The sequence below is a fragment of the Emiliania huxleyi genome (assembly GCF_000372725.1).
Source record: "Emiliania huxleyi CCMP1516 unplaced genomic scaffold EMIHUscaffold_3, whole genome shotgun sequence".
Lineage (NCBI taxonomy): Eukaryota > Haptophyta > Isochrysidales > Noelaerhabdaceae > Emiliania > Emiliania huxleyi.
In genome coordinates this window covers 2,534,870-2,561,558 of record NW_005199770.1, presented here as the reverse complement: position 1 = coordinate 2,561,558, position 26,689 = coordinate 2,534,870, and the positions used below count along the sequence as shown (strand labels likewise).

Genomic DNA, 26,689 nt, shown 5'->3' with positions numbered 1-26,689 from the left:
AGTCGTCGGCCTTCTTCCGCTTCGTGGCGCGCGGAGGCTTTGGCTGCGGCGGCAGCCAGGTGCGCCGCAGCGTGTGCAGCCGCCTCACGAGGTCGTCGTGGTGAGCCGCGACAGCCTCGTCGTGCGCCCTGCGCGATTCCTCGCGCTCGGCCGCGGCGGCCGCGGTGAGAGCACCGGCGCGCAGCAGCTCCCACGCGCGCCCGACGGCGGAGCCAAAGCGAACCGGCGCGCACGAGAAGACGGTGTCGAGGGCGACCGCCCGCTCCGCCTCGTCGTCGCCGAAGGGGAGCAGGCCGCCGAGCCTCGCTCTGTCATCCGCGGTGAGCCTCTCCTCCCACGAAGCGCGGGAGACAACCTCGGCGAGCTCCTCCACGCTGACGTCGGCGAGCGTCGCCAGCGTGGTGTTCGGAAGAGTCGACATGTGTGTATCTGGGTTCGGCCAAGTTGAGGGTGAGGGAGGAGATCTTGCGTTCGATTGCGTCCACCGTCGAGCTGACGGCGGGCGCGCTGAGGTCGCACGCCAAGCCATTATATGCCAAGGGCGTGCGATCGAGAATCGGCTCACGCACCTCTGCTCGCGTACCCTCACCCATAGAATTGTCACCGCCAGTGAGTGCGAGATAGATAGGGCTAGCGGCTGGCGGCTAGCCTCTGAGGAGAGTGACCAGAGACACCTCACATGACCCCACACACGGTCTAGTCCGGCCTCGCGGTCGGCGGAGATTGCTAGAGGACGAGCAAGCCTGCTCTAGCCTCGCACGTTACTTCCTGTCGTCTGTTGTTTGTTGTGCCCTTGTTTGTTTCTCTTGGCACCTTGGAGTGCTGGGGGGGGCGACAGGAAGAATGTGGCCCTGAGTAATGTGTACGCCAACTCAGGGTGTGTGGCAGCCAGCTGGCTGTGTGTCTTGTGAGCTTGTTTGTGTCTGTGTGTCGTTCGTGCGTGTCGTCATCATCTGTCCCGCGTCCACCCATACCGCGTTGGTGTCCAGTCCGAGCCTGACTGTTGTTCATCTTTCTACATACATACATACATGCGTCCACTCACGTTGGTGTCCAGTCCGAGCCTGGGCCCGAGCCCCTACCCGGATAAGTGCTCTGTTGCCACTGGCTGGCCCCTCCCAGATAGGTAGCTTTAAGTATATTGTTGGCAAATCAAGACACAGAGCTCACACAGAATCAGATAGGTAGCTAGGTTGGTCTTGTTAAAAAGGGCCCAGCAACAGGACCCACTATTTTCGATTGTTCGATTGGCACCAGACACCCGGAGGAGCCGGAACCCTGGCTGTCCCGAAGTTAACCCTGGTAGGTGGACAAAAGTATGCGTTTTTCGGCCTCCCCTCCCTAACATTAGCCGGCCAAAATGTGCTCCTACCGGCTAATATTAGGGAGGGGGGGGCGGTCGGGTGTCAGACCTAGCGCTAGGCGTGCGAGGCTGACGTATTTTGGACAATCCACCTACCAGGGTTAAGGGGCAAAGTCGGCTTTCCCAAAAAGGCCTGTTTTCTCGTTTTTCATGCACACCCGGACACAGCCGAGCCTCAGGCGTCCAAATCGGGGGCTACGGGGTAGACACGGCACCGGAGGCTTGGCCCGGGGGCGAAGTGAGGGTTTGCGAGGGCGATCGCGAGCACCAAGGCGACTTGCGGGAATCACTGCTGCACCGCCAGTGGCGCCAGTCCGACGGCCTGACGGCGACTCATGGACTTTTCACGGGGGGGGAGGCTGCCCACGTGTTGCGTATGACCTATGCGCGTGTAGCGGCTGCCGTATTGCCATTGTTGAAGTGAATAATGAAGTCATCTTCCGCTGGGGGCAGCCCGGCAAGGCTACTGCGAGGCCGCAGCAGCAACACACAAATACGGCCGCCGGGGACCGATCGGCCGAGACGGCTAGCGCATGACCAGGGGAGCTGGCAGACTGTCCTCACGGACCAAGACACATAGCTGAGAGGGCACCTCCGACGCTCAGCCACCAGTATCAGTGTATCTCTCAGCTGAGCCTGGAGTTGAGGCTCGGGCCGTCACGGGAGGGGAGCACGGTTTCATCGGAACTGTCGCGCAGACACGAGCGGCAGCACGCGCCAGCGCGGTGGCAGGGGTCGAGTTGCGATCGCCTATGCGTTGAACAGAGGAGTACTGGCTCCTCTCTGCCTAGAGTTTGCAGTGGCAGTGTGGAGCCGCGCGTGCGGCCCGCTCTCGGACCAGCCGCAGTGACTGCGCCGCGAGCGCCGCGAGCGTGTCCAGGCTGACAGACAGGCGCAGGCAGCGAAAGCCGAGCGCAGGCGCAGCGGCGCACGCAGCGAGGCACCTGTCAAGCAAGATCCGCACGCCGGGAGCGTCGCTCGGCGTTTTTTCGTTCAATTGAGGCGCGCCAGATCCTCGCGAGATTCTCTGACGCAAGCTTTCCTACATATCTATTTTTGTACTCTTTGCTGTACTTTGGGGACGTTATATATTGTAAGTACCCGTCCTCAAAGTACAGAAGAGAGTACAGATTCCCCCTCTGCGAAGCCTGCCTTTACATAGTAAAAAAGAAAAGCAGGGCGGCTTTTCCCCTCTTCACGCCCTCACACAGGCCAAAGTTGGACCCGCGCGAGATCGCCCCCTCGCGCCGTCTGTCGGGCCCGAGCTGTATGTCTGTGCCAGAGGCCTCTCCCGCCCATCGATCGCCTCTGGGCTGACTCGTGCGAGCGGTTCTCCGTGTATCGATGGTGGCCAGTAGCCGGCACTGGTTTGCCGGATGCTGCAGCACACGATAGCTGTGACGCGACAGATACCCCTCGGTGCTGCTGAGCGGGTCCCCGACGCGTGCGCGTGGACGGAATTCGACCCGCGAGGAACCTCTCGAGCCGTTGGTAGCGCTCCACCTCCGACCGGACACGTCATCTGGCCCTGCGCTGAGGCTGCTGCGCACGCATACCGCCAGGGTGCTCACCACGCAGATGCCAGAGACGCGCCGATTGCGGCTGCCTCGCTTGCACACGTGTCCACAGACCTCTCCGGTTGACCACTCGGAGATCGGCAAGGCGCGAATTTGCATTTCGGTTCTTCCTCAGAGACAGAAGGCCCACTCGGCATGCTGCGAGGCAACGCCATCATGTGGCATAAAAGTGCATTCCCTGCCACAGAGAGCCACTCGGTGCAGCCGCGCAGCGGGCTCGTGGCATCACCCGATCCATGTAGAGTGCACGAGGTGCTCGGCGACGGGTGCAGCCCTGATGCGAGTCGTGCTGGCATGCTTACGCTGTGCGCCAAAGGCTCGCCACCGCCAGGGTCACAAACCTGATCCGCAACGCGATTGTGACCCTGGTAGGGTGGCTTCCTCGATGGCTTGTGACCACGGCGAGCGAACATATGGCGACCGGCTGCGCAGCCCGACGCTGACTTGGCTCACGGGACCCACAAAGCAGCTATCGCGCAGCGCCCGTCGCTACACGTAGACAGTGAACACTGGATACGTCCAACGGCGTCCAACTTGGTAAAATTCGGTCCAGCTGATTAACCCTGGTAGGTGGACAAAAGTATGCGTTTTTCGGCCTCCCCTCCCTAACATTAGCCGGCCAAAATGTGCTCCTACCGGCTAATATTAGGGAGGGGGGGGCGGTCGGGTGTCAGACCTAGCGCTAGGCGTGCGAGGCTGACGTATTTTGGACAATCCACCTACCAGGGTTAACATCTTTCCCCCCTTTACCAACTTGCGCGCGTCCGCCCCCCCCCTCGCCCGCTCGCCAGGGATCTTCACCAGAGTACCCGTCGTACACGTGACGGAGCCAGTCTCTCCCGTGACCGATGCCCGCCTCATCGGAGCCGCTCCTTCCTCCGTCTGGGACGTCCGACTGGGGCACCGGCCGCCGCCTCATTGTCGTCGTGTCTGCCGTGCTGTGTTGCCTCTTCAACGCCGGCCTCGCGTTTGGCTTCTCGGCCCTCCTGCCGGTGCTCATCGACAGCGGCGCATTCCACGACGTGTGCTCGTCATCCAGCGCCGGCGGCGCCACCTGTCCCGAGCAGCTCGCCGCGCTCACCGGAATGTTTACGCTGGCCACGTCCCTGCTGAACGTGTTTGCCCTCCCGTCGGGAGCGCTGCTCGACTGCCTTGGCCCGAAGAGGACCGCGGGATGCCTGCTGCTGTGCTCGGCCGCGGGCTGCATGCTCTTCGCGCAGGGAGGAGACGGCTCTCAAGGGCACATCGCCTTTTATGGCGGGTTTCTGCTCTTCGCCATCAGTGGCCCCTCCATGTTCAACTGCACCCTTTCCTTTTCGAATTTCTTCCCGAAGCGGAAGGGGCTCATCTGCGCCTGCTTGGTTGGCTGCTTTGACGCGTCGTCCTCCATCTTTGTCGGACTCGCGAGCTTCATCAGCGGCGGCGCCACCATCAGAACCGTCTTCCAGAGCTACGCCGCCTGTCCCGCGATCTTTGCCCTCCTCGCCCTCTCCCTCTGGCCCGCCGCGCCAGTCTCGGCGCCCTTTGAAGCCGTCGCCTCGACCGACGCGCCGATCGGGTCCGACCTCTCACGCCGGGGCGTGAGGGCGCAGATGCTGACCCTGGAGTTTGTCCTCTTGACCCTCACCGTCTGCGTGACGATGATTTGCATCAACTTTTTCATAGCCACATCCTTGTCGCAGATGACCGAGGCGAACCCGGACGCGGCAATTCAGCTGACAAAGGCCTTCTCGATCATCCTCCCCTGCGGAGCTATCGTCTACACGCCGGTGATTGGAAGCCTCGTGGACCGCATCGGCCCCACCAAAGGATTCGTCGTGCTGTGGTTTGCTTACCTGGCCTTCCAGCTGCTCCTGGCCATCCATGCGGCCACCGGGTACACCGACGCGGCCTACGCCGCCTTTGTGATCTTCGCCTACTGCCGGCCGCTCTTCTACACCCTCGGTGCGAGCTTCACCGGCGAGGTTTTCGGATTTGGGAACTTTGGTACCCTCTACGGCACGGTCAACACCATTGCGGGCTTGACCAACACCCTCATGCAGCCGCTGAGCGGCATCGCGACCACGCAAGGCTTTGGGGTGGCGAACAGCATCGTATCTGCGGCGTTCGTGGTCACGGCCGCGCTGCCTGCTTACTGCCTCTGCCGGGGCTCCGCCACCCAGGGAGTGCGGGCGTCGCTAACCGCCAGGGCCCATAGCGTCGATCTGGTCCACGAGTGAGACTGAGGTCGGAGCTCCCGCCCGCGCGGCTGACGGCAGGGGTCGGTTTTTGCAGGGTTCACAGGGGCGAGCGTGCGCGTGCGTCAGCGCGGGCGGCACACCCGCACCCCGCGCGCAGCTGTGCCAACCAACCTCACTTCTCGGAAGTCGGATGACGGATCGGTCACAGAGAGCCGCAAGTCGCGGTGTTGTGGTGCGATGACCCAAAACACACATTGTACAGAGTTTACACAAATAGCCGGCTCGCCTACTTCTCCCGGTGCGCGTACTTTGCGGTGCTGTCAAAGCCATTTGCAAGGAGCGAGGCGACGGACTGTTGCACCATCTCCTTCGTCGACCTGTACTTGATGCCAAGCAGCCGCTCGGACGGGGACGCGTCGTACAGAACCGGATTGGGCGGCGACTGCGCCATCACTGGCGGGCCAAGGACTGCGCTGACTGAGGTCGGCACGTTGGCCTTCATGCCGGCCGGCAGCGCCTCCCTCACGGCGTCGGCAATCTCCGCCTGGTGGGGCGTGGCGCCGATGAGCAGAAACCGCTCGCCCCACCCGCTGCCCGTCGTAATGGCCGCCACGTGCGCCTCCGCCACGTCCCGCACGTCGACGATGCTCTTGCAGCTGTTGTCGAGCTGGGAGAGGCTGCCGTCCATCATGCCGACGATGGTGTTTTGCGATGTGTTGAGGTGCGGCTGGCCTAAGGTAAGGTAAGGTAAGGTAAGGTAAGATAAGGCCCAGCAGGACCGGCCCAAACCGATGCGGCTGGCCTCGCAGGACCGGCCCAAAGATGAGCGTCGGGTTGAGGACGCAGAGGTCGAGCGAGCTCGCCCTGCTCACCTCCCAGGCCACGCGCTCCGCGGCGGTCTTGCTCAGGCAATACCAGTTCTCCTTCTCCCGCACCAGCCCCTCCGACGTCCAGTCGGCGCTGCTCCAGACGTGATCGTCGGCGACGGTGCCGTACGAGACGTAGACGGCGGCGGTGGACGAGGTGAGCACGACCTTGCGGACTCCCGCCCGGACGCACGCGTCGAGGACGTTCCGCGTGCCCTCAACGGCGGGCTTCACGAGCGCATCCTCGGTGCCGTTGGCAAAGAAGAAGGGAGAGGCGGTGTGCATACACACGTCGCATGAGGCCATCGCCGCGTCGAACGCGCCCGGCGTTAGCAGATCGACGCCGTCGAAGATAACGAGCCGCTCAGAGCCGGGGAGCGCCTTGAGATACGCGGCCTTCTCCTTGCTGCGGACGGTCGCGTGGACAATGAAGCCTTGCTCGAGGAGCAGCTTGGCGCACCAGGAACCGAGAAAGCCAGACGCTCCGGTGAGGCAGACCTTTTGCGGCATCGGAGAGCGCCAGGGAAGAATTCTTGCCAACGCCTCCAAGTGCTCCAAGTGCACAGCCTCTACACAGCACACTGGCACGACAAGGGCGCCGACCGCGGACTGGCACACACTGGCAGCCACGAGAAAAAGAATTTTACAAGAAAACTCCCTCTGATGTGTACGCCTACTCAGGGTGTGTGGCAGCCAGCTGGCTGTGTGTCTTGTGAGCTTGTTTGTGTCTGTGTGTCGCTCGTGCGTGTCGTCATCATCTGTCTTGCGTCCACCCATACCGCGTTGGTGTCCAGTCCGAGCCTGACTGTTCTTCACCTTCCTACCTACCTACCTACTCCCTCGCACGACACTGGGCACAGGACTGGGCACGGGACTGGCTCGCACTGGCACTAACACAGGTACACCACGGGAGCCGCCTAAGCGACTCCTGCGAGGGTGGCGAGGCACTTAGCTCCGTGCACATTGCCGACGTGGCTCTCGAGCTGCGCGCGCGTGAGATAAGTGCCTACAGACGGCCCGCTCTGCACTTTGGTGAGTACTCCAGGGGGACCCGTGACGTGGCAGGCGTGCTACCCAATATGCGCGCCTTGGTTGCCCACCATCTGCTTGAAGAGCTTTTCGTAAAATGCGAGCGACTCCTCGCAGAGGGGCAGCCGGGCGGCCCAATCATCCTCCGCAGCGGCGTCGCACGAGGCGCTGACGGCCGCGGTGGACACTCCGAGTCCGGCGGTCAAGGCGAGGCGCCGCCACGCGAAGCCCCCGAGGCGCGCGGTCTGGGCGCGCCTCGCCAACGTCGGCCTGATCGCGAGGGCCCGACCGAGTCCCAACCGCAGCAGCATAAACACGTCGCGCCCCCCAGAGAGGATCGAACCGCCCGCCGGATTTGCCATGCTTCGCATCTATTCGCCGATACACAACCTACAAACACGTGAACAGGGCTCCAGGCCCCAAATAACGTGTGAGTGTTAGAGTTGTTTGGTATTGCTAAAAATCTTCCGTAAGCTAAAAGTAAACCTTTGCCGCTTCGAATTTTCTTTTTGCGTGCCCTGTGTCGTGCGCAACTCCAAAATTCTTTTTGCGAGCTCACAGCCTGTGCAGTTGCCGACAACTGAAGCCTGAAACCGTGGTGCTGTCGGCCCAGCTCCATGAGCCGACTCCTCGACCTCGCCACCGGCGCGGCGCTCGGTGCTCTCGGGCTCGCTCTGATCGTCACGCTCAATGAGCGGCTCGAGGAGGAGACCCGGCGGTTGTGGCGCCGCGGCCTTCTCGCCGCTTCTCGAGCCGCTCGCTCGACGCTCACGTACGACCAGGAGGACGAGCACGGCGACGAGCAGGAGTTCAGCATGAGCAAATCGCCCGGCACGCCCGGCTCGCGCGCGGCGAGCGGCGCACGAAAGTGCCAGCTTGGCGTGGGTTACAACAAGCAGCTCGCCGAAGAGCGGCGGCAAATCTACGCCCTGCTGGAGAACCTGCCTCGGCTGCCCGAGCTGGACTACGTGCCGACGGCCAAGTACGAGGAGGCTCCGATTGAGGAGGTGCTGCACCCGCTCATCGCCGAAGCGTCCGTCATCCTCGTCGCCGGTGCTCCCGGCCAGCCCTCCGCCGACCCATCCCCTCTCTCCATCACCCTCGACCCTCTCTCCATCCATCGACCCTCTCTCCCACACACTCGCGGCCCTGGTGTCGCGGCGCACACGCCCCTCCGGTGCGCAAACAGGCGCCTACTTTGGGGACGAGGGCAAGGGCAAGACGGTCGACGCGATCGCGCGGCACCGAGGTCGACTTCCTGGACACTTCCTAGACGGCGCGTCGACACTTCCAACACACTCTGCCTAGGCACCCCGAGGTGAAGGTCGTCGCGCGCGTCAACTCGGGCGAGAATGCGGGGCACACCGTCTTTGGCGAGACCGGCCACAAGTACGACTTCCACCTTTGCCCGTCGGGTCTCCTCACGGCCGGCAAGGTAAACATGATCGCTGTGAACGGCGTCTCTTCACACCTGCAGCTGTGAACAGGCCTCCTCACGCCCGGCAAGGTAAACATGATCGCTGTGAACGGCGTCTCTTCACACCTGCAGCTGTGAACAGGCCTCCTCACGGCCGGCAAGGTAAACATGATCGCTGTGAACGGCGTCTCTTCACACCTGCAGCTGTGAACAGGCCTCCTCACGGCCGGCAAGGTAAACATGATCGCTGTGAACGGCGTCTCTTCACACCTGCAGCTGTGAACAGGCCTCCTCACGCCCGGCAAGGTAAACATGATCGCTGTGAACGGCGTCTCTTCACACCTGCAGCTGTGAACAGGCCTCCTCACGCCCGGCAAGGTAAACATGATCGGGCCAGAGTGCGTGATGGACCCGGCGCGCCGCTGCACACCACGGCGCACGTGAACGCTCTGGCGCAGACTCGCCGCCTCTGACGGCTCGCCGCCGCGGCACACACGCCGCAGGTCTCCTTCATGGAGCGGGAGGTGTCGCAGCTGGTGCGGACCGGAGTGAGCTACAAGGAGCGGCTCTTCATCGGGAACGTCCACCTCGTCTGCCCGCACCACAAGCTGCTCGACCTGATTGGCTCGTGGGATGCGCCCAACCGCTCCACGCTGCAGGCGCTCGCCGCCACCGCCACCGCCACCGCCACCGCCACCGCCACCGCCCCCGCCCTCGCCCCCGCCCTCGCCCTCGCCACCGCCGCCGCCGCCGCCGGCGCCACCGCCCTCGCCACCCCCACCTCCACCCCCACCCCAACCCCCACCCCAACCGCCACCCCCACCGCCGCCCACGCCGCCTTCGCCGCCGCCCCCTGCTAGCCCCCGGCCCGCCGCCACCGGTCCCGGCCCGCCTCTTCGCTGCCCAGGGCATGGGCCCGGTGCACGCATCCCCTACCCCCACGGTACCCGAACCCACCTGCCCAGGGCATGGGCCCGGTGCACGCATCCCCTACCCCCACGGTACCCGAACCCACCTGCCCAGGGCATGGGCCCGGTGCACGCATCCCCTACCCCCACGGTACCCGAACCCACCTGCCCAGGGCATGGGCCCGGTGCACGCATCCCCTACCCCCACGGTACCCGAACCCACCTGCCCAGGGCATGGGCCCGGTGCACGCATCCCCTACCCCCACGGTACCCGAACCCACCTGCCCAGGGCATGGGCCCGGTGCACGCATCCCCTACCCCCACGGTACCCGAACCCACCTGCCCAGGGCATGGGCCCGGTGCACGCGTCGAAGGCATCGCGGCGCGGCTTGCGGCTCGACCACTCTAGAAGCTGGACACGGAGTCTTGGACTCCAACCAGCGCTCGAGAGGACACGTACTCCGCTGGACTCGCCCGTGTTCCGCTGCACTCACCGTACTCGTACCCCTCGTATCACACGCGGTGCTCGGAATGCTCTGCACGAGACCGCACACTCCCGCCCTCCATGTCGGCGTCTTCAGCACGGTAGGCTCGGTCAGCTCTCCCATCTCTGCTACCACACCACCCTCGGGACTGAACCCACACTGGGTTCGAGACTCTGGAGGTATGGGACACGTAGGCTCGACCACCTGTTCAACGGCCGCGAGGGGCAGCAGGGCTCGCGCGCGCGGTGCGACCCGCCCATCTCTCCGCCAGATCTCGGCTGTTCCTCGGCTTACTCTCCGCCACCTCTCCGCCACCTCTCGCGGCCTCTGGTACTGGCTCCAGCTCTCGGCTATCTCTCGGCCGGACTCTGTGGGTTCCAAACTTGTGGGGGGTGCGGGACCCCGGCTATTGCCGGCAGGGCAGGGCGGGCAGGGCAGGGCAGGGCAGTGTGGGTTTCACACCCGGGGCAGGTAGGGGATCGGGCAGGGCAGGGCAGGGCAGGGCAGGGCAGTGTGGGTTTCACACCCGGGGCAGGTAGGGGATCGGGGCAGGGCAGTCGTGCGGCGTTGTGTGGCCGGGGCAGTGCGGCGGGTCATAATTTGCAGGGATCTCAACCGGCGCAGGCTCGAGCGCGACATGGGCGAGTACTGGGGCGCGCTTTCGTCGAAGAGCATCACCGAGGCGGAGCTGCACGAGAAGGCAAAGGCGAACTCGAAGATCCAGCCACATGTGCTCGGCTTCATCGCGGCGCGCGACAAGGCGGAGCTGGAGACCCAAGCCGAGACAGCCGAGAGACAGCCGAGAGACAGCCGAGAGACAGCCGAGAGACAGCCGAGAGACAGCCGAGAGACAGCCGAGAGGCAGCCGAGAGGCAGCCGAGAGGCAGCCGAGAGGCAGCCGAGAGGCAGCCGAGAGAGAGCCGAGAGACAGCAGAGAGACAGCCGAGAGACCGCAGAGAGACCGCAGAGAGACAGCCGAGAGACAGCAGCAGAGACCGCAGAGAGACAGCCGAGAGACCGCCGAGAGACAGCCTCACCCTCACGCTGGCGCCGCACACACCGCAGGCGCAGTACGTGCTCGACCTCTTCGACCGCTACGTCGTCCACAACGCAGACTTCCCGCCCTGCTGTGAACGGCGTCTCTTCACACCTCGTTGCTGTAAACAGGTCGTCCACAACGCAGACTTCCCGCCCTGCTGTGAACGGCGTCTCTTCACACCTCGTTGCTGTGAACAGGTCGTCCACAACGCAGACTTCCCGCCCTGCGCCGACGTCTCCTTCCTGCTGCGGCAGACGCTCTCGAGCGGAGGCAAGGCGCTGCTCGAGGGTCCGCTGTGAACGGCGTCTCTTCACACCTCGTTGCTGTGAACAGGCAAGGCGCTGCTCGAGGGTCCGCTGTGAACGGCGTCTCTTCACACCTCGTTGCTGTGAACAGGCAAGGCACTGCTCGAGGGTCCACTGTGAACGGCGTCTCTTCACACCTCGTTGCTGTGAACAGGCAAGGTGCTGCTCGAGGGTCCGCAGTCATACTTCCTCTCCAACGCGGCGGAGAAGTTTTGGGACTCGGGCACGCCAGCCTAGCAGCGGAACACGGATTCATGTACCCCAACCAGCGCTCGAGAGGGCGCGTACTCCGCTGTCTTCGACCGTATTCCGCTGCATTCCCCTGCATTCGCACCCCTCGTCTTCACGCGGTGCTCTCAATACGCTGCGCAAGACCTGTCTTCCCGCCCTGAGGTTGGCGTGTTTACAACGCAGGCACGTCGGCTAACACGGACGCCGCGGGCATGCTCTGCGCGGCGCGCGTCAACATCGGGTCGCCGTCGCTCAGCCCTCTCGCCATCAACATCCACAAGACGCCTGGCCCGCACTTTAGATGCGGAAGCCGCGAGACGCTTCCGCGACACTTCTTCCGAGGCGCTTCCGAGACGCTCTTCCGAGACGCTCTTCTGAGACGCTCTTCTGAGACGCTCTTCTGAGACGCTCTCGCCGCATGCGGAAGCAACACGCACCCCCTCTGCACGGCGTTCCCACAGAGACGTCGCGGGCCCCGGGACGCCGTAGCCGTCCTCACCCCCCCCCCCCCCCCTCCCCTTTTCCCGCTCGCCGCCGCAGGCTCGTCGCGAGTCGGCTCCGGCGCGAACCCGTGCGCGCTCGTGCCGCAGCACTACTTTGCGGCCACCGACTCGACCAAGGAGGACTTTGAGGCGATGCAGATCGACTGGCGCGACGTGTGCGCGCAGTACTTTGGCTCCATCGGCGCGAACGGCCTGCTGCGGCCCGGCGCCTTCACCAACCTGTACACTACTAATTACTAGTTAATTACTAATTAATAATTAATAATTAATAATTGATAGGCGCCTTCACCAACCACACTGGCACGTACGACTTGGGTGTCGCCATGGCCGCCGCCTCGTGCGTGCACCCGTCGCACCGCGAGTTTGGCGTCACGTCGGGCCGGCCTCGCGTGGTCGGCTTCTTCGACTGCGTCGCGCACGCGGAGCTCATGCAGGCGCAGGGGCCGTACTGCTCCATCTCCGCCTTTGACCGCGCGGACGACTACGACACGTACGCCGTCTGCGTCGCGTACGTGTACGTCCACCCCGAGGGGAAACCCCTCTCCTCGAACGGGCGCCTCTTCCGGAGCGGCGACATCCTGCACAGGAATAATGAATAACTAATCATTAGTAATTGATAGGCGCCTCTTCCGGAGCGGCGACATCCTGTGCATTAATAATTAATAATTAATAATTAATAATTGATAGGCGCCTCTTCCGCAACGGCGACATCCTCCGCGCGGGCGAGCAGCTGCCGACGCAGCAGGTGCTCGCGCACTGCCAGCCGATCCTCAAGAAGGTCGACGGCTGGCGCGAGACGCCGATCTTCGCGCGCTCCGAGTGGTGGCTCGCGCAGCAGCACCCGGTGGCGCTTCCCGAGAATGTGTGCAAGCTGCTCGACATCATCGAGCACTTCACCAAGACGGTGATCCTCTCGATCGGCAACGGCCCGCGCGGCGACGAGATCATCTACCTGCGCCGCCTCGCCACCCGCGCGTGGGCGACCCCGTCCAAGGCGAGCCGCCGGCCGAGCGCGTCGCTCGAGGAGGCGCTGAGAAGTCGCGCCTAGCTGCTCTCCTCCGCTCCTCGTTCGGCGGCTCGCCGAGCTCAGGAAGCTCGCCCCGACTCTGCGGACCAGCTGGCAGATGGCGGGGAGAGCGCGTAGGCGGGGCTCGACATCTAAGGTCGCCAGTAGTGGCCGGCCCTTTTCTACGGCTTTTGGGGCCCTGTTGTTTGCACCGTGGGGAGAGTCGCAATGGGGAGGGAGGAAAATCTGCTCCTTTCTCTGAGTATTATGTATTGTATTGCATGTCTCGGTTGTCGCGCGTCTGGGAGAGGTGCGTCGTGCGTGCTGGACCTTCGCCTTCGGCGCGCGGCGTTCACGCTTTTTGTGTGTTTACTGCTCGGTCCGGGCTCCTCCTCCTCAGCTCCGCCTGCTGCTGCGTGCTGGGCGGTGGGCGACGGCATCGGCAAGCCCCGCACATGTGAGTCACATACGCAAGAGCTGAAGCTCTCGGCACTCGGGCGAACAGGTGATAGAGGGCGCTGAGACCTGAGAGTTGAGACGTCCCTGTCAACTCTGAGAGTCTAGACGAGCCGCGTCTGCTGTGTGTGCTGAGAGCTGAGTGCTCTGTGACTGTAGCACTTGGAGCACTTAAAACCCCTAAACGGCTGTGGTTCCCATATGGGAACTTCGCCCAATTCTGTGAAAGAGAAAACCGGTCGGCTAAGGAGCGAAGTCGGCCGATCCGGCGACCCGCTTTCGCTTGGCAGACGGCCCGGGTGCTGTGCCGCCTACCACCAGCCGCTTGACTCCGGAGTCGCATCTCGGAGAGAGAATCTAAGATTCCTTCAGATTCCCTAGATTCCCGCAGCACCCTTCGGTAGCGAATGAAGCGCAAGGCAAAACAACGACCTGCGCCCGATCCTCGCTCTGGGCTTGTTGGGAGGTACCTTGGCGTGCCGTGCAGCTTCTTCAACGTAAACGTCGAGGGTGCTCGCTACTTGGCGCGAGTCAAGAGCTTGCACAAGTCTCAAAAGTCCATGCTCTGGATCAAGTTCAACCAGGGCGGCTACGGCGAGGACGCCTTCGCGCCTCTGGCAGTGGTGAAGCAGTGGCTCATATCCGACGACGAGGCGCTCGATCCCAAGTCAGACTGGTACGAGGACCCAGACGAGAGCGACGACGACTCGGACGTGGAGGATGGGGACGAGGCGGAGGGTGGTGCAAACGCGAGGCGAGCGCCAGCCGCACGCCGGCGTGTCGATGAGCCTCGCGGCTCGGTCACAGGCAGCCGATGGCAGCCGGCGGAGGCGCGGAAAACGCCCCACGCCGTCGACAACATCGTCTGGAGAAAGGCCACCGGCGCCGTCCCAAGCCACAAGCCAAAGGTCTTCGCGCGGAAGCTGCCACCCGGTGTGTCGGAGGGGCTGCAGCAGCCGCTGCCTAACCACGGACCGATCAATGTCGAGCTGTTCAACCGGCAGTGGGACATTCGATGCTGGGAGCTCGTCTCGAAATACAGCAAACAGCGCGTCCGCGACCTGAAGATTGGAACCGTGGACGCCGTCTCGCGCAAGCCGAAGATGAAGAATCGCGCCGACGGCAGCAAGGGGAAGCAGCGCAAGGCACCTTCTATGTCGGTGCCCTTCCTGATCCGACTGCACGTCATCATCACGGCGATGTCCATTTGCCGCCTGCCCGCCCGCAAGTACTACTGGCGCAAGGGCAAGTTCGTCGGCTGCCCCGGCATCTCTGTCATCATGTCGGAGAACGACTTTGCGCAGGGCATCCGCTGCCTCTACGACTGCGATCCATCGAAGCTGGTTCCCCGTGGCGACATGACGCAGCCGCCGCCTGTGGGCTACGACAAGATGGCGAAGACGTCCGAGCTGAACGAGCTCGTGATGGAGAACACGCTCAACGCGGTGTGCCCGAAGAAGACGCTGTCGGACGATGAGGCGTCGGCCGAGTGGCGGGGCAAGAACGGCGAGGGCGTCGTGGTCTCCTTCAACAAGGACAAGCCAGCCAAGTGGGCGCAGCGCAACCAGTGCTTCAACGGCCTCGACGGCTCGCGTGTGGTGTGGCACGTCCTCAACTGCCCTCGGCGTGTGGCGGCGGAGCACGGCGAGACGTATAAGTCGACGCTTGGCCTCGCCGCGAAGCTGCACGCAAAGTACGGCGAGGGCTTCGTGATTGGCCAGGACTCGCTGTACAACTCGCCGGTGGTGGTCGTCGACGGGGCGAAGAAGTTCAAATTCAACTTCTTCGGCACCGCCGGGTGGAACCGCCGCGGCATGGTCGAGGACGCCGACGAGCCGGCGGACACGCGCGGGTCGTGCGTCTCCTACTACGCGACGGTTGACGGCATCCCGCTCACGGCGACGTACATGCGCGACAACAAGATCGTCCGGTTCTTGTCGTCGGCGCACGGCGTGCCCACCGCGGTCAACGGCAGCAAGAAACCGCGCTGGAATAAGTCCGAACGCAAGTACGAGGAGGTTTACATGCCGCCTGTCAAGTCCAACTACGATGCGGGCAAGGTGGGCACCGACCTGTTCGGCCAGTACATGGAGCTGCTGGACACTACGTTCAAGTCTTTTCACCCGTGGATGGTCCACCACCTTTGGCTGTGGTTCGGATGTTTTGTCAACGTGCATTGCTGGCGAAACAGGTTCATCGATGAGGGCGTCCGTAGGCTCGCAGGTGCGAAAAAGACGACGCTCATCGAAGACACGTTGCAGACGATGGAGGAGCTGCTTCAGATGGCGGACCGGCTAGAGCGGGAGGGGGCCGCTCGCTCAAAGAAGCGGAAGAGCAGGCCCGACCCGCAGGCGCCGGTGCGCAAGTCGCCACGGCGTGATCCGGTCGTCAGCCGCTTGGGTTCACCGACCCGCCACGTGCCCGTCACGTTCACTGAGAAGGGCAGGTGCAGGTGGTGCCGCAAGCTGATCTACTCCGGGTGCGGCCACCCTGGCTGCGGCCACATGCACGAAGGCACGTGCTGGATGAAGGCCCACTCGAACGACCCGAAGATCCGTGCGAAGCTGAAGGCGCTGTCCTTCCAGCCAGAGATCGCCGATGGCACACAGGCGCGACGCGCCCCGCGATAGAGAGACCGTCACAATCCCGCTCTGCGCCTTCGGCGGCAGGCGGTGGCAAGGGAATGGGGAGACGATACGCCGTCCAATCCGGCAGAGAGTTGTCTTTCGGCAGCACGGGGGGTGAGAGCGTTTGGCGTGGTCGATGGTGCACCGCCGTCACGGTCACACGCACACACACGCGCGCGCCGCGCGCGCGCACACCACTCACACACACACCCATCCTGATCGCGCCGTGCGCTTGGGGGGCCCTCAGGTGTGCATCCGCAAGGTGAAGCGGACGCGCAAGCCCAAGCGGAAGTTGCGCTACAACGAGGAGGAGGGCGGCGCCGGGGCCGACGCCGACGCCGAGGAGGAGGACGACGACGGTGATGGCGACGATGACGCTCCGGCTCCGCCCGCCAAGCGCCGCAGCACCCGCGCGCAGCAGCAGCGCCAGGGCGCGCGGTGAGACCTCTCGCCGACGCTTGAACCGGCTTTGCTGCACTCTGCGACGCTGCGGTACGTGTGTACCTGTCTAGTAGTGACCGGTGGAGTGAGCGGCGGGCGTGATGTCACCGGTTGAGTGCCAGTGTGCGTGCAGAATCGGCGATCGCTGCCCCCGTCTGGCCTGTCCTGGCGGCGACGGACGTGTTTGAGGGAGATTTCGAGGTGACGTCTTTGCCGTCCCTAGCCTCCAAGTGTCACTAAGTAATGTGCAACACCCTCCCTACGCATGCTGGGGTGCTGGGCGGGCGAATAGACGCGCGAGAAGCCCTCTCAAAAATCGACCCCTCGGACCCCGTTTTTAGCTAGCCGTTTAGGGGTTAACCCCTAAACGGCGTTCCTAAATAAATAAATAAATACAACGGACACGCCAAACGAGGGGTGGGAGAAGGACAGGGTCCCCACCTGCACAAGCAGGATCTTGTAGGACGAACGGCGTTCCTTTACATATGTAAAGGAACTCATTGTTATTTTATTCCTTTGCAGGACGGCTGGTCGCAGCGACGGCCGATCCAGCAGTCGTCTGCGACATGGCAGTGGCCCCGGGTCATGTGCAGCTGGTCCCGAGCGGCTCAGGTCCCAGATCGAATCTCGGACCCACAGATTCTAGATTCCTTTAGATTCCCTGGATTCCCGCAACAGCGATCTCTTAGCGGCGGCAAACAGAGGCGCAACTCTGCCAGCAGCGAGGAGGCTCCTGCTGCTCAGCTACCGAGGCCTGGTGGCGTCGGCTGCTGCGTGGAGAAGACAGCAGCACTGTCCGACCTCAAAACATGCACAACAAGCGGGATTTGTGACTCTGTCTTCGATTCTTCAGTCGCTCTGCCGGACGCGCTCGCTTTGTCGCGAGGGTCACCTGTGCAAGCCGTGTGGACGCCCAGAATAGCCTCCCCTGGCTTAGCTAGACTGAGAGATATTGTGCACATGGTCAGCCTCTACAATATATACGCTGACACTTTACCTCCCAGAGCTCGTCTCGGTCCGCCACGGCCATCCTCAGCCTCCGGAGGGCCCCTGGCCGCGGCGCGGTGCGGCGGCGTCACAAATCCGACGTCAGTTCACCGGGACGCGATCGGGCGATCTGAAGTCCAACTAGGCGTATGGATTGCCCGCCCAGGGCTATCACCTGGACCCCTCAATGGACGCCTGCGGTGCCGCCCCCACGAGGTGTTGTTCACACCTGTCCAACCATTCGTGCAGCAGGGACGCGCTGTGTGTGGCTGGCAGCAAACTCAAATGACGACGGGTTGCAGCCTCGTAGCTCAACGGCAACATTGTGCATGAGGAAGGCTGATAGAAGTAGCACCAGCCACACAACCAACAGCTTCTGGAGAGTATGCGGAGCGCAAGCAGCCGGTGATCAAAGGCGTGTGTTGCTGTCGGTGGCAGATTGCCACAGGGACGCCGGCGCTTCGGTGCGTGGCTTAGCGGCGGGCTGGCCGGCGACAACTGGGTTGATGGCGAAGACGGCCAAGGAGATCTTCGTCGAGTGCATGCAAAAGGGCGGCGTTCCGACCGGCCTTACCGCAAAGCAGAAGAACCGCGTCAACACGATCTTCGAGTGGTTCAGCAGCATGGCAACCAGGGAGGAGCTCGCGGCTCTCTCGCCCTCGGCTACCGACTTGGGGGGCGCGAGGTGTCCCCTACTTCACACCAGCAGGCCCCCCCCCTCCTCCGCCAATTGTACTAGTCGCTTTTTTGTCAGGATCATCGCTGCGAGGCTGGACGCGCTCATCAAGGCGCGATTTGCCAAGCTCTACAGCGACAACTGGGAGGCTCGCAAGGAGAAGGGGCCGAGGACGCAGAAGGTCCCGCTCTCGCTCCAGGCTGCCAAGGGACCTCTCACCTCCACCGCCCTCAGCACTGCCATCGAGAACCTCGGCAGCCACAGGACTGGGCTCTTTGAACCCGCTGTCAGTTTGGTGCAGCTCACGCTCGTGTTCTGCTCGGGCTTGATGGACTCTCAGGTGTCGTGTCTCCATGCATAGGTGGGTGTGCAAGGGCGGGAGGCGCTGCAGGCTTGGAGAGTCGGGCGAAGCGGCCCTCTCGAGGAAGGGGACGATGTGCGCCCACCGGCGCCCAAGCGCGCCCGGCCCGCCGACAGCGGCCCAGGCAGCTCGAGCGGCAGCTCGAGCGGCAGCTCCGGCGCAAGCTGCTCCAGCGCCCCCTGCTCCGGCGGCATGTTCGCCTTCTTTCGGCGGGGGAGTTAGCGCTCTCACTGCCGACAGGGTGCGCGCCGCCCATGCAGCCTGGCTCATTCCCGGCCTCCTCCCTTCCGCCTGGCGTTTTCCTCTCCTCATTCCTTGTCTTCCCTCCGCGCAGGTGCCTGCACGGTCTGCGCTGCGGCCCCTGCCTGGCCGCGCCAGCGCAAGCCCTGAGGGCTGGGAGGGCTGGCGAGAGAGGAGAGGAGAGAGAAAGGAGAGAGAGCGTGTCTAGTGTGTGTTACGTCTATTCGAGACCGCGCTGCGCGCGGTCCGCGGTGCCCCGCGCTGCGCGCGGTGCCGGTGGTACCCTCGGAACCCTCGGAACCCTCGGGATGGCGCCCGAGCGCGCTGCGCGCGCTCGCCGAACCCTCGACACCCGGCGCTGCGCGCCGGGCGCGCTGCGCGCGCATGTCGAAGGTTGGGGCCCGTGACGAACCCTGAATTTTTCGCGATGTCCACCCCGCCGCGCCGGAGCGGCCTCGCCGCCGCCTCCACCGCCGCTCTCTCGCCAAGCACGCCGCCGCCCATCCGCCTTCTCGACCTCCCCACGGAGCTCCTCGTGCGCGTCGTCTCTCGCTGCGATCCCGTCGACATCGCTCGTGTCGCGGCCGTCTCGCTGCTCTTTCACGCCTCGCTGGCGCTGGAGGGCATCCGCTTGTGGGCGCAAGAGCGCGGCTACGCGCTGCCGGCGCAGCCAGAGGACGAGAGCTGCGCCGCGCGGTGGCTGTGCTTCGCTGCGTTGCTGCGCGAGTCCAACCCGCCGGTGAAGGCGGCGGCAGGCACTCGGCACAGCCTCTTCATCGACGGCGAGGGGCGGCTCTCGTCGTGCGGCTCTGCGCCGTCCTTCTATCCAGGGCTGCTCGGGCACGGCGAGGGCGTGACGCGGCTGAACACGCCGACCCGCCTCCCTTCCCCGCTGAGCGGCGAGCGCGCCGTGAGCGTGTCGGCTGGATTCGCGCACAGCCTCGCCCTCGCCGACGGCGCCCTCTGGAGCTGGGGCAGTGGCTCCTTTGACCAGCTGGGCCACGGCGACGATCAGGACCAGCTGCTGCCGAAGAAGATCGAGGCCTTTGCTGGCCAGCGCGTCGTCGCTGTGTCGGCTGGAAGGTTCCACAGCCTCGCCCTCGCCGCCGATGGCGCTGTCTCGAGCTGGGGCTGTGGAGCTTTTGGCCAGTTGGGCCACGGCGACGAGCAGAGCCAGCTGCTGCCCAAGAAGGTCGAGGCCTTCGCTGGGCGGCGCGTCGTCGCTGTGTCGGCTGGAGGCCACCACAGCCTCGCCCGCACCGCCGACGGCGCCGTTTGGAGCTGGGGCGATGGATGCCTTGGCAAGCTGGGCCACGGCGACGAGCAGAGCCAGTCGCTGCCGAAGAAGGTCGATGCGTTGGTAGGGCGGCGCGTCGTCGCCGTGTCGGCGGGATACTTCCATAGCCTCGCCCTCACCGCCGACGGCGCCGTCTGGAGCTGGGGCGGGGGAGGTGCTGGCCAGCTAGGCCACGGCGACACGCAGGACCAGCTGCTGCCCAAGAAGGTCGAGGTCTTTGCGGGGCAGCGCGTCGTCGCTGTGTCGGCTGGATACGACCACAGCATCACCCGCATTGCCGACGGCAGCGTCTGGAGCTGGGGCTGTGGAGGCTCAGGCCAGCTGGGCCACGGCGACGGGCAGGCCCAGCTGTTGCCCAAGAAGATCGATGCATTTGCTGGGCGGCGCGTCGTCGCTGTGTCGGCTGGAGGCCACCACAACCTCGCCCGCACCGCCGACGGGGCCGTCTTCACGTGGGGCCAGGGCGAACACGGCTGCCTAGGCCACGGAGAGGACCTGTCGAACCAGCTGCTGCCGAAGAAGATCGAGGTGTGGTCGCGGGAGTGAGAGGGGGGGCGAGGGGCGCGTGGCTGATAGGAGTACGACCGGCTCGGGAGAGGCTAAGATCCGGATAGAGTGGGAGGGCCAGCTGGCCAAGCGCTCGCCACCTGTGTTTCTTTTTGCTGTGCCCAGTGTTATGAGGGAGTTTTGGATCCCTATGAAGAGACGCTGATGTTCCGACTCAGAGACTGGATGCAAGCACGCTGGCTGACGCTCGATGCGCCCTCGCGGCCGTCGGAGGTTGCCGAATACGGCTCCATCGCGCGGCTGCTGCGTCCGGGGTCCGAGGCGCTCTGCCGCGAGGCGGACTGGCACTCGCTCATCGCGGCGGCGGTCGAGAAGAAGGCGCTGCCGGATGTCGTCGATCAGCTCACGGTCGCACTCAGGATGGCCTCCGATCCGGCGCACGGGGTGCTGCTGCTCTCTGTGACGTGCCGCCTCGTCCTCCAGACGCTCGCGGCCGGCGGCGACTCGACGCAGTCGCTGACGGTCCTTCCCGAGCCCCTCGACCGATTCCTCCTCGGCCGCCGCGTCTCCGGCAGCCCGGCCGCGTCGCTCGAGGCCATCGTCACGGCGCTGTCCGGCGCCGGCCTCGCAAAGCGCCAGGTCAACCGGCCCGCGGTCGTCGCCCTCTCTGCTCACCTGCTCCGGCTCAACAGCGTGCACAGCCTCCTGCACGCCGTCGCGCGGAGCGCGCCGCTGCACGAGGCCGTCGCCCAAGCCGTCGCGGACGCCATCAGCTCGAGCGAGGGCGGCCACCGGCTGTCTCCCGGCGTGACGAGCCTGATCTCCCTCGTCGTGCAGAACGTGGCCGCCTCGGCCGCCGCGGCGGGTGCAGCCGCTGGGCCGCTGACAAACGCGATGCTACAATTCCTGGGCGAAGTGCAGAAGCGGGCGCCGGCCCTCGCCGCCGCCAGCCTCGCCAGCGGAGTCGTGACTGAGGCCCTCGCGAGCGCCGTTGCATCCATCCGCCCGCCCGCCGCCGCCAAGGCTGCCTTGCGCCTGGGCCACGACTTCGTCTTCCAAACGCTGCAGGGCTTTCCCGCTCACCTCCTCGAGCGGCAGTCCCTCCGCCAAGCCGTGGCGCTGATGCAGTCCCGCGCCTCGAGCTCCGATGTCGACCCGAGCAGCCGGACCCAGGCGCTCAAGGCGCTCGCCGCGTTGGCCGAGATGCGCGCCTGGGGCCCGGCCGACGCAGCCGCCACCCAAGCGGCCGCTGCAGAGGGCAATGCGGAAGGCTTTGCAGAGTGTTCGCACGCTCTCCTCGAGACCATCCGCGACGCCATCAGCTCTGGCCACAAGCCCTTCATCTGCAGCCTCGGCCTCGCGATCCAGGCGCTCATCGCCGCAAACCCGTGGGGCCTCCGCCGCCTGCCGCTGCCCTTGCCGCTGCCAGACCCTGCACGCGAGGACGCCGGCGCTCCTCGGCTGGCCCCGGCGTGCGAGGCGTGGGTCGAGTCGATCGATGGCGAGTTCACCAACTTACTCGACTTGCACGCCGCGATGCCCGCCACGCCAGCCGGCCAGGCCTTCACGGTCCTCGAGCGGGCGGTGCTGGGACCTGCGCGAGTCGGCTGCGTCATCCACCGCGCCCTGTCCACGCCTGCCGAAGCCCCCGGCCGCGCCGCCCTGTTCCACCTCGTGCGCGCCCTCGTCGTGCGGCCCGGTGACGCACGCAGCACTGCAGCGCAGCTCCTCGCGGCGGCGCCCACGCCGACGCATCTGGCCCCCTCTGGCATCACCACCGGCCTCTGCTCCAGCGTTGCGCCCTCGCTGGTGGGCGGGCTGGCCCTCACGCAAGTGGAGTGCAACTCGCTCGCACACGAGCTCCTGCAGGCAGAGCGCCTCATCGCTCCCGACGCGTGGAGCCAAAGAGCGTGGGCGTTCGCTCTGCTCGCCGCGGTGGCAGCGAGCGGAAGCGGCGAGGCAATGGAAGCGGTGCCAAGCGAGTGGATCGTGGCCCAGCTGGCGAAGATGTGCCAATCCCCCCCGGCGGAAGCCTGTGGTGGGGCCAAGAACTTGCTCGCGTGCCTCGACCCGCTCTTGCGGCTGAGCGCGCTGGCAGTGCAGCGGCGGGGCGCCCAGGCCGAGGCGGGGAGCCGAGCGGCGAATCAGGAGGTGGCGTCCTTCCAAGAGGTGCTGCAGGGCAACTTCGTGGAGCTGGCCGTGGCGGGTGCCGAGCGCCGTGCGCTGGAGGTGCTCTTCCTCCAGCCTCGCCACGGCGCGATTGCTGCGCTCGCCGCGCCGCTCGCTCGGCTCCGCTCGCAGGGCCAGTCGTGCCCGCGCGCCGCGGCGGCGCTCCTGCGCTCGGTCGGCGAGGCGAGCCTCCTCTCCGGGCAAGCTCTGCGGAGGGAGGCGAGGGCCGTGGCGCAGCAGCAAGCCGCGCCCGCGCCCACGCCGGCCCATGAGGGGCTGGACGAGTACGACTACATGGAACGCGAGTCCGCCTCCGCCCGCCTCGAGGAGGAGGAGGCGCGGCTGATGCTCGAGGCGCTCAACGAAGACCCGTTCTGCAGATTTGTGCCGTGTCTGGCGGCTTGCGCCGCTGACCACGCGACGCCCTGTCCGGTGCGCTGCTCGGCGGTGACTTCTCTCGGCCGCATCGCGCAGCTCCACCCCCGCGTGGCCGAGGGGCTGCTCCCCACCCTGGCGCCGCTGTGTGCGCGGAGCGAGCCGGCCGAGGTCCGCTCGCGCGCGAGCCTTGCCGTCGCGTCGCTCGTCGCGAGCGTGCCGCGGCTCGTGGAGCCCCTGCTCGAGGAGGCGCTGCGCGCCCCGCTGCGCGCCCCGCTGCGCACGCCCGCTCTGCTGCGGCGGGCGGCGGGCGCGAGCCTCCTCGACTTGTGCGCGGCGCGGAAGCTGCGGGCGGCGACGGAGCTGCCGCTCGTGCTCCCCTGCCTGCTCGACCCGGACCCGCAGCTCGCGGCCCGGGCTTGGGGCTGCGTGCACGCCGTCATGAAGCACGAGGGCTCCCGCTGGTGCCGCCTCGCCTACGCCGCACTGCTGCCGCTCTGCCACACGGCAGCCCAGCCCCTCTTCGCGCGCCTCGTCGCGCTGCTCCTCCCGACCGTCGTGGCGGCGCGGGCGGCCGATCTGGCACAGGTCGTCTCTTGTCCGCTATAGTTTCTTGGGCGTGGATGGGGGTCCGATCTGAACCAAGGTTGGACTACTACCACAGGTCGGCGAGGCGCTGGTGCAAGCCATGTCCAAGCTCGTCCAGCCGCCCAAGGTGCTGCGCCGCAACCTCGCCACGCTCGCCGCCTCGTGGCCGCCGTCGGACCGCAGCTTGGCCGCCGCCCTCGGCGCTCTCGGCGGCGGCCAGGCGAGAGACGACGCCGACGCCGACGCAGCGGAGGGCGGCGCGACAGCAGGCACGCGCGTGGCTCGAGATTCGGCAGCCGGCCCACGCCGTGACCTCCACACCGTGACTCGTTCCGCTGTACGCGGCAGGGGCAAGCGATGCCTCCACCACGCCGCTCCTCGTGCTCTGCCGCCGCGACGAGCAGGTCAAGAAGGGCTTGGCCCAGCACGTGCGCGCGGCGAAGCAGGCCAGCGGCCTCAAGGGCAGCACGCTGGACAGCGTCGCTCGGCTGCTCGACGCCGCGCGCCCGTCCGGCGGCGAGCGGGGCGAGTCGGATGACTCGGACACGTCGTCGAACGATCCGGGAGACGAGCGGGCGGGGCGAGGGCGGGTCGAGGCTTGCGAGGCTTGCGAGGCCGCGTCCGAGTCGGGCGAGGACTTTGACGCGCCCGCGCCTGAGACCAAGCGGCGCGCGGGGCGGCGGGGCGCCGCCCCCGCCCGCGACGACAGCGGACAAGGCAAGACGGCGGCCGAGGACGGCGACCGTGACGACCGGGCGCGCCGCGTGCTGGGCCAGCTGCAAGCGCCAGCCCCCCTCTACCGGTGCACGCAGTTTGAGGATGCGGAGGAGGGCGGCGGCGCCCGGCCGCGGCCGCCAAAGAAGACGAAGATGGCCAAGCCTCCAGGCGCGAAGCGGCTTGGCGGCCGGACCTGAAGGCCGCGTCGCGGCGAGACGGGGAGAGAGCTGGCGGCGGCAGAGGTGAGCCTCAGTACGACCGCCAGCGAGCCAACCTGCTAGTAATACAAAAGCGGCGGTACGTCCTAAGGAGCAAAACACCACGGACCACGCACTCGGCACTCTCGACGTCTCGCGCGAGAGGTCTCTTGCGGGTCTTGGAGCAGATCAGCAGAACCCCGGCCGGCGAGATCTCGAGAGGGCACCCTAAGGGTGGACAGAAAGATGGGCTCGGGAGAAGGAAGAGAGTCGTCCCGACCTTCCATACGGCAAGTAAGCAGAGCAGTCAGCCAAGGTAGCATGTGTCTCCCACCCACACACAACATGTACACACACACGCGTCACAGATCACAGATCACACACACAAAATGTGATCGCAAAAAAATGGTTACAAAGTAAAAAGAAAGAAAACAACCGTGACAATTCGCCACCGGAGCATTTAATGGTTTGCGACATTCGTGAGCGATATTGCCAGTGGACATCGAGTCACTTTTGGGGGCCTCGCTGTCGCCGACGGTGACTGCGGGCCTTGATGGGAGGCGACCGCGGCTCGTGGAGCGCCCCACAAGATTCCAAGACTGTGCGCGATATCAGCGGCAGCGGCAGCGGAGCAGCCGCAGCAGCAGCCGCCCGGCCGCTGGCGATCACTATCGGGTTTTCGCAGGAGGACGAGGACCCCGACACCTGCTACATCTGTCTTTCCTCGGAGGGCCCGATGCTGGTCAACGTGTGTGCGTGCCGCTCGCTACGCGCACACCGCAGCTGCCTTCTCGAGCTCACGCGCAGGCAGACTGGTCCACCGGTCTGCGGCGTCTGCCGCCAGGAAATTTGCCCGGAGGAACTCGAGCTCTCCCTGCCTGCGGTGGAGCCCGTGGCTCCGGGCTCCCAGTGGGGCAAGACCCTCCGTGTCACCAGCCAGATCGTCAACGTCATCTTCGGTGCGCCCCGCCGCAGTCAGCGCCCCACTCCCTCTCCTTCCTCCTAAGCCGCTTCCCAATCATTGTTGGTGCGCAGGTCTGGTGATGCTGTTTGTGGGTTTGGTCGGTCTGATAGCGCCCCGCGCTCTCCCCGGCACACCGGTCGGCATCCACGTCTTTCAGCTGATCTCCGGCCTCGCCGTGTTTCTCGTCTCCTGCGCCACCGCAGGCCGGGAGCACGAACTCTCCGGGAGTCTCTCCGCCGCTCAGCCTCAGGCAGCGGGGCCGGGAGCGCGCGTGCGTGAGGGGTGACGCCGCGCAGGGACTGACGTACACTTTTTACTTACGAAAAAGAGGCAAGCAAGCAGGTGTCCTGCTTGCTAGTGCCCGCATAAACAGCTGCGGGGGCTAGCGAATTACATGTGCATGTACATGTGCATGTGCACATCTTTCACCCGGCGCGCCATGCGCGCGCCGCCATTTTCACCACCGCCGCCGTCGCCGCCCTCGCCTCACGACGTGACCTTAAAGAACTTGTCGAAGCTGCGCAGCCAGTCGTCGTCTCGGGAGCAAGAACTTTCCGACCGACTACTTGGTTGTCTCGCCGACGGAGCGTGACGTTTTCAAGGTCGTTCACGACTGCCATGCTAGTAGCAAGCGGCGATGGATCGATCATGACGGCTGGCTGTGGCGCCTGCATCTGGAGCTGCACTTGCTGGCCTGCGGCAGCGTTGTCGTGCCTTTGCCGGTTCTTCCTTTTCGCCTCTGGCCGCTTGATCTCCTCGTCCAGCGCGGCGCCCGCGATGCAGCTCACGTCGGGCGCGTCGCACCAGCCTGCACCACCCGGCAGGAGGACGCGCCATGAGCGGCCGACGGTTCAGGAGCAAAGCTGTCGTCGGGGCAGCTGATGCCGCAGCTCTTGCTGCCTTGCTTCTTCGCGTGACCCACCTACTTCCACCCGTCACAATACCACACCACACACCACCACGCTTGGGTCGCCATCCTTCTCGTAGGATGGCATTCCGTTGACGAATTTCTTGGAGCACTTGGAGTGCAGTCATTAACCGCACATCCAGGGCCGGGGAGCTAAGAAGCGCACCCAGCGGGCCGGATGATTGGCATCGGGTTACGGGCTAGAGAGCCCTAGCCCCGGGGGTGCGCGGTCGCAGGGCAAGGGCTAAAAGTAACACGGGTCTCGAGGGTT

General features: G+C 65.4%; 7 protein-coding genes across 7 annotated transcripts in view; 6 read left to right on the top strand and 1 right to left on the bottom strand.

The window, feature by feature from the left end:
- Positions 1-1,989: 1,989 nt before the first annotated feature.
- On the bottom strand, positions 1,990-6,496 carry EMIHUDRAFT_308453 (hypothetical protein; the record flags this gene model as incomplete). The annotated part of the gene is made up of 4 exons (XM_005775591.1): positions 1,990-2,050; positions 4,185-4,189; positions 5,599-5,847; positions 5,933-6,496. 4 exons carry the CDS (start codon positions 6,494-6,496, stop codon positions 1,990-1,992), a joined length of 879 nt encoding a protein of 292 aa, XP_005775648.1.
- Positions 6,497-7,603: 1,107 nt separating this feature from the next.
- On the top strand, positions 7,604-12,143 carry EMIHUDRAFT_447877 (Adenylosuccinate synthase; the record flags this gene model as incomplete). Its single annotated transcript, XM_005775590.1, has 10 exons — positions 7,604-8,068; positions 8,205-8,256; positions 8,324-8,430; positions 8,791-8,846; positions 8,936-9,060; positions 10,020-10,070; positions 10,432-10,555; positions 10,891-10,923; positions 11,062-11,152; positions 11,941-12,143. Exons 1-10 carry the CDS (start codon positions 7,633-7,635, stop codon positions 12,141-12,143), a joined length of 1,278 nt encoding a protein of 425 aa, XP_005775647.1. The 5' UTR covers positions 7,604-7,632.
- A 179-nt stretch (positions 12,144-12,322) lies between these two features.
- On the top strand, positions 12,323-13,294 carry EMIHUDRAFT_432220 (hypothetical protein). Its single transcript, XM_005775589.1, has 2 exons — positions 12,323-12,456; positions 12,591-13,294. Exons 1-2 carry the CDS (start codon positions 12,332-12,334, stop codon positions 12,949-12,951), a joined length of 486 nt encoding a protein of 161 aa, XP_005775646.1. The 5' UTR covers positions 12,323-12,331; the 3' UTR covers positions 12,952-13,294.
- A 478-nt stretch (positions 13,295-13,772) lies between these two features.
- EMIHUDRAFT_195872 (hypothetical protein) lies at positions 13,773-15,995 on the top strand (the record flags this gene model as incomplete). The annotated part of the gene is made up of 1 exon (XM_005775588.1): positions 13,773-15,995. The coding sequence occupies one exon, from the start codon at positions 13,773-13,775 to the stop codon at positions 15,993-15,995; it is 2,223 nt and encodes a 740-aa protein (XP_005775645.1).
- An 80-nt stretch (positions 15,996-16,075) lies between these two features.
- EMIHUDRAFT_432219 (hypothetical protein) lies at positions 16,076-16,691 on the top strand. The gene has a single exon (XM_005775587.1). The coding sequence runs from the start codon at positions 16,129-16,131 to the stop codon at positions 16,432-16,434; it is 306 nt and encodes a 101-aa protein (XP_005775644.1). The 5' UTR covers positions 16,076-16,128; the 3' UTR covers positions 16,435-16,691.
- A 1,235-nt stretch (positions 16,692-17,926) lies between these two features.
- On the top strand, positions 17,927-24,547 carry EMIHUDRAFT_95766 (hypothetical protein; the record flags this gene model as incomplete). Its single annotated transcript, XM_005775586.1, has 5 exons — positions 17,927-18,105; positions 18,175-18,436; positions 20,700-23,633; positions 23,710-23,970; positions 24,038-24,547. The coding sequence occupies 5 exons, from the start codon at positions 17,927-17,929 to the stop codon at positions 24,545-24,547; spliced, it is 4,146 nt and encodes a 1,381-aa protein (XP_005775643.1).
- Positions 24,548-25,100: 553 nt separating this feature from the next.
- EMIHUDRAFT_95765 (hypothetical protein) overlaps positions 25,101-26,689 on the top strand; it is a gene marked incomplete at both ends in the record, with an annotated part of 6,937 nt that continues 5,348 nt past the window's right edge. The window contains one exon of the mRNA XM_005775585.1: positions 25,101-25,506. Coding sequence (XP_005775642.1) covers positions 25,101-25,506 — 406 coding nt within the window. The remainder of the gene's footprint in view (positions 25,507-26,689) is intronic.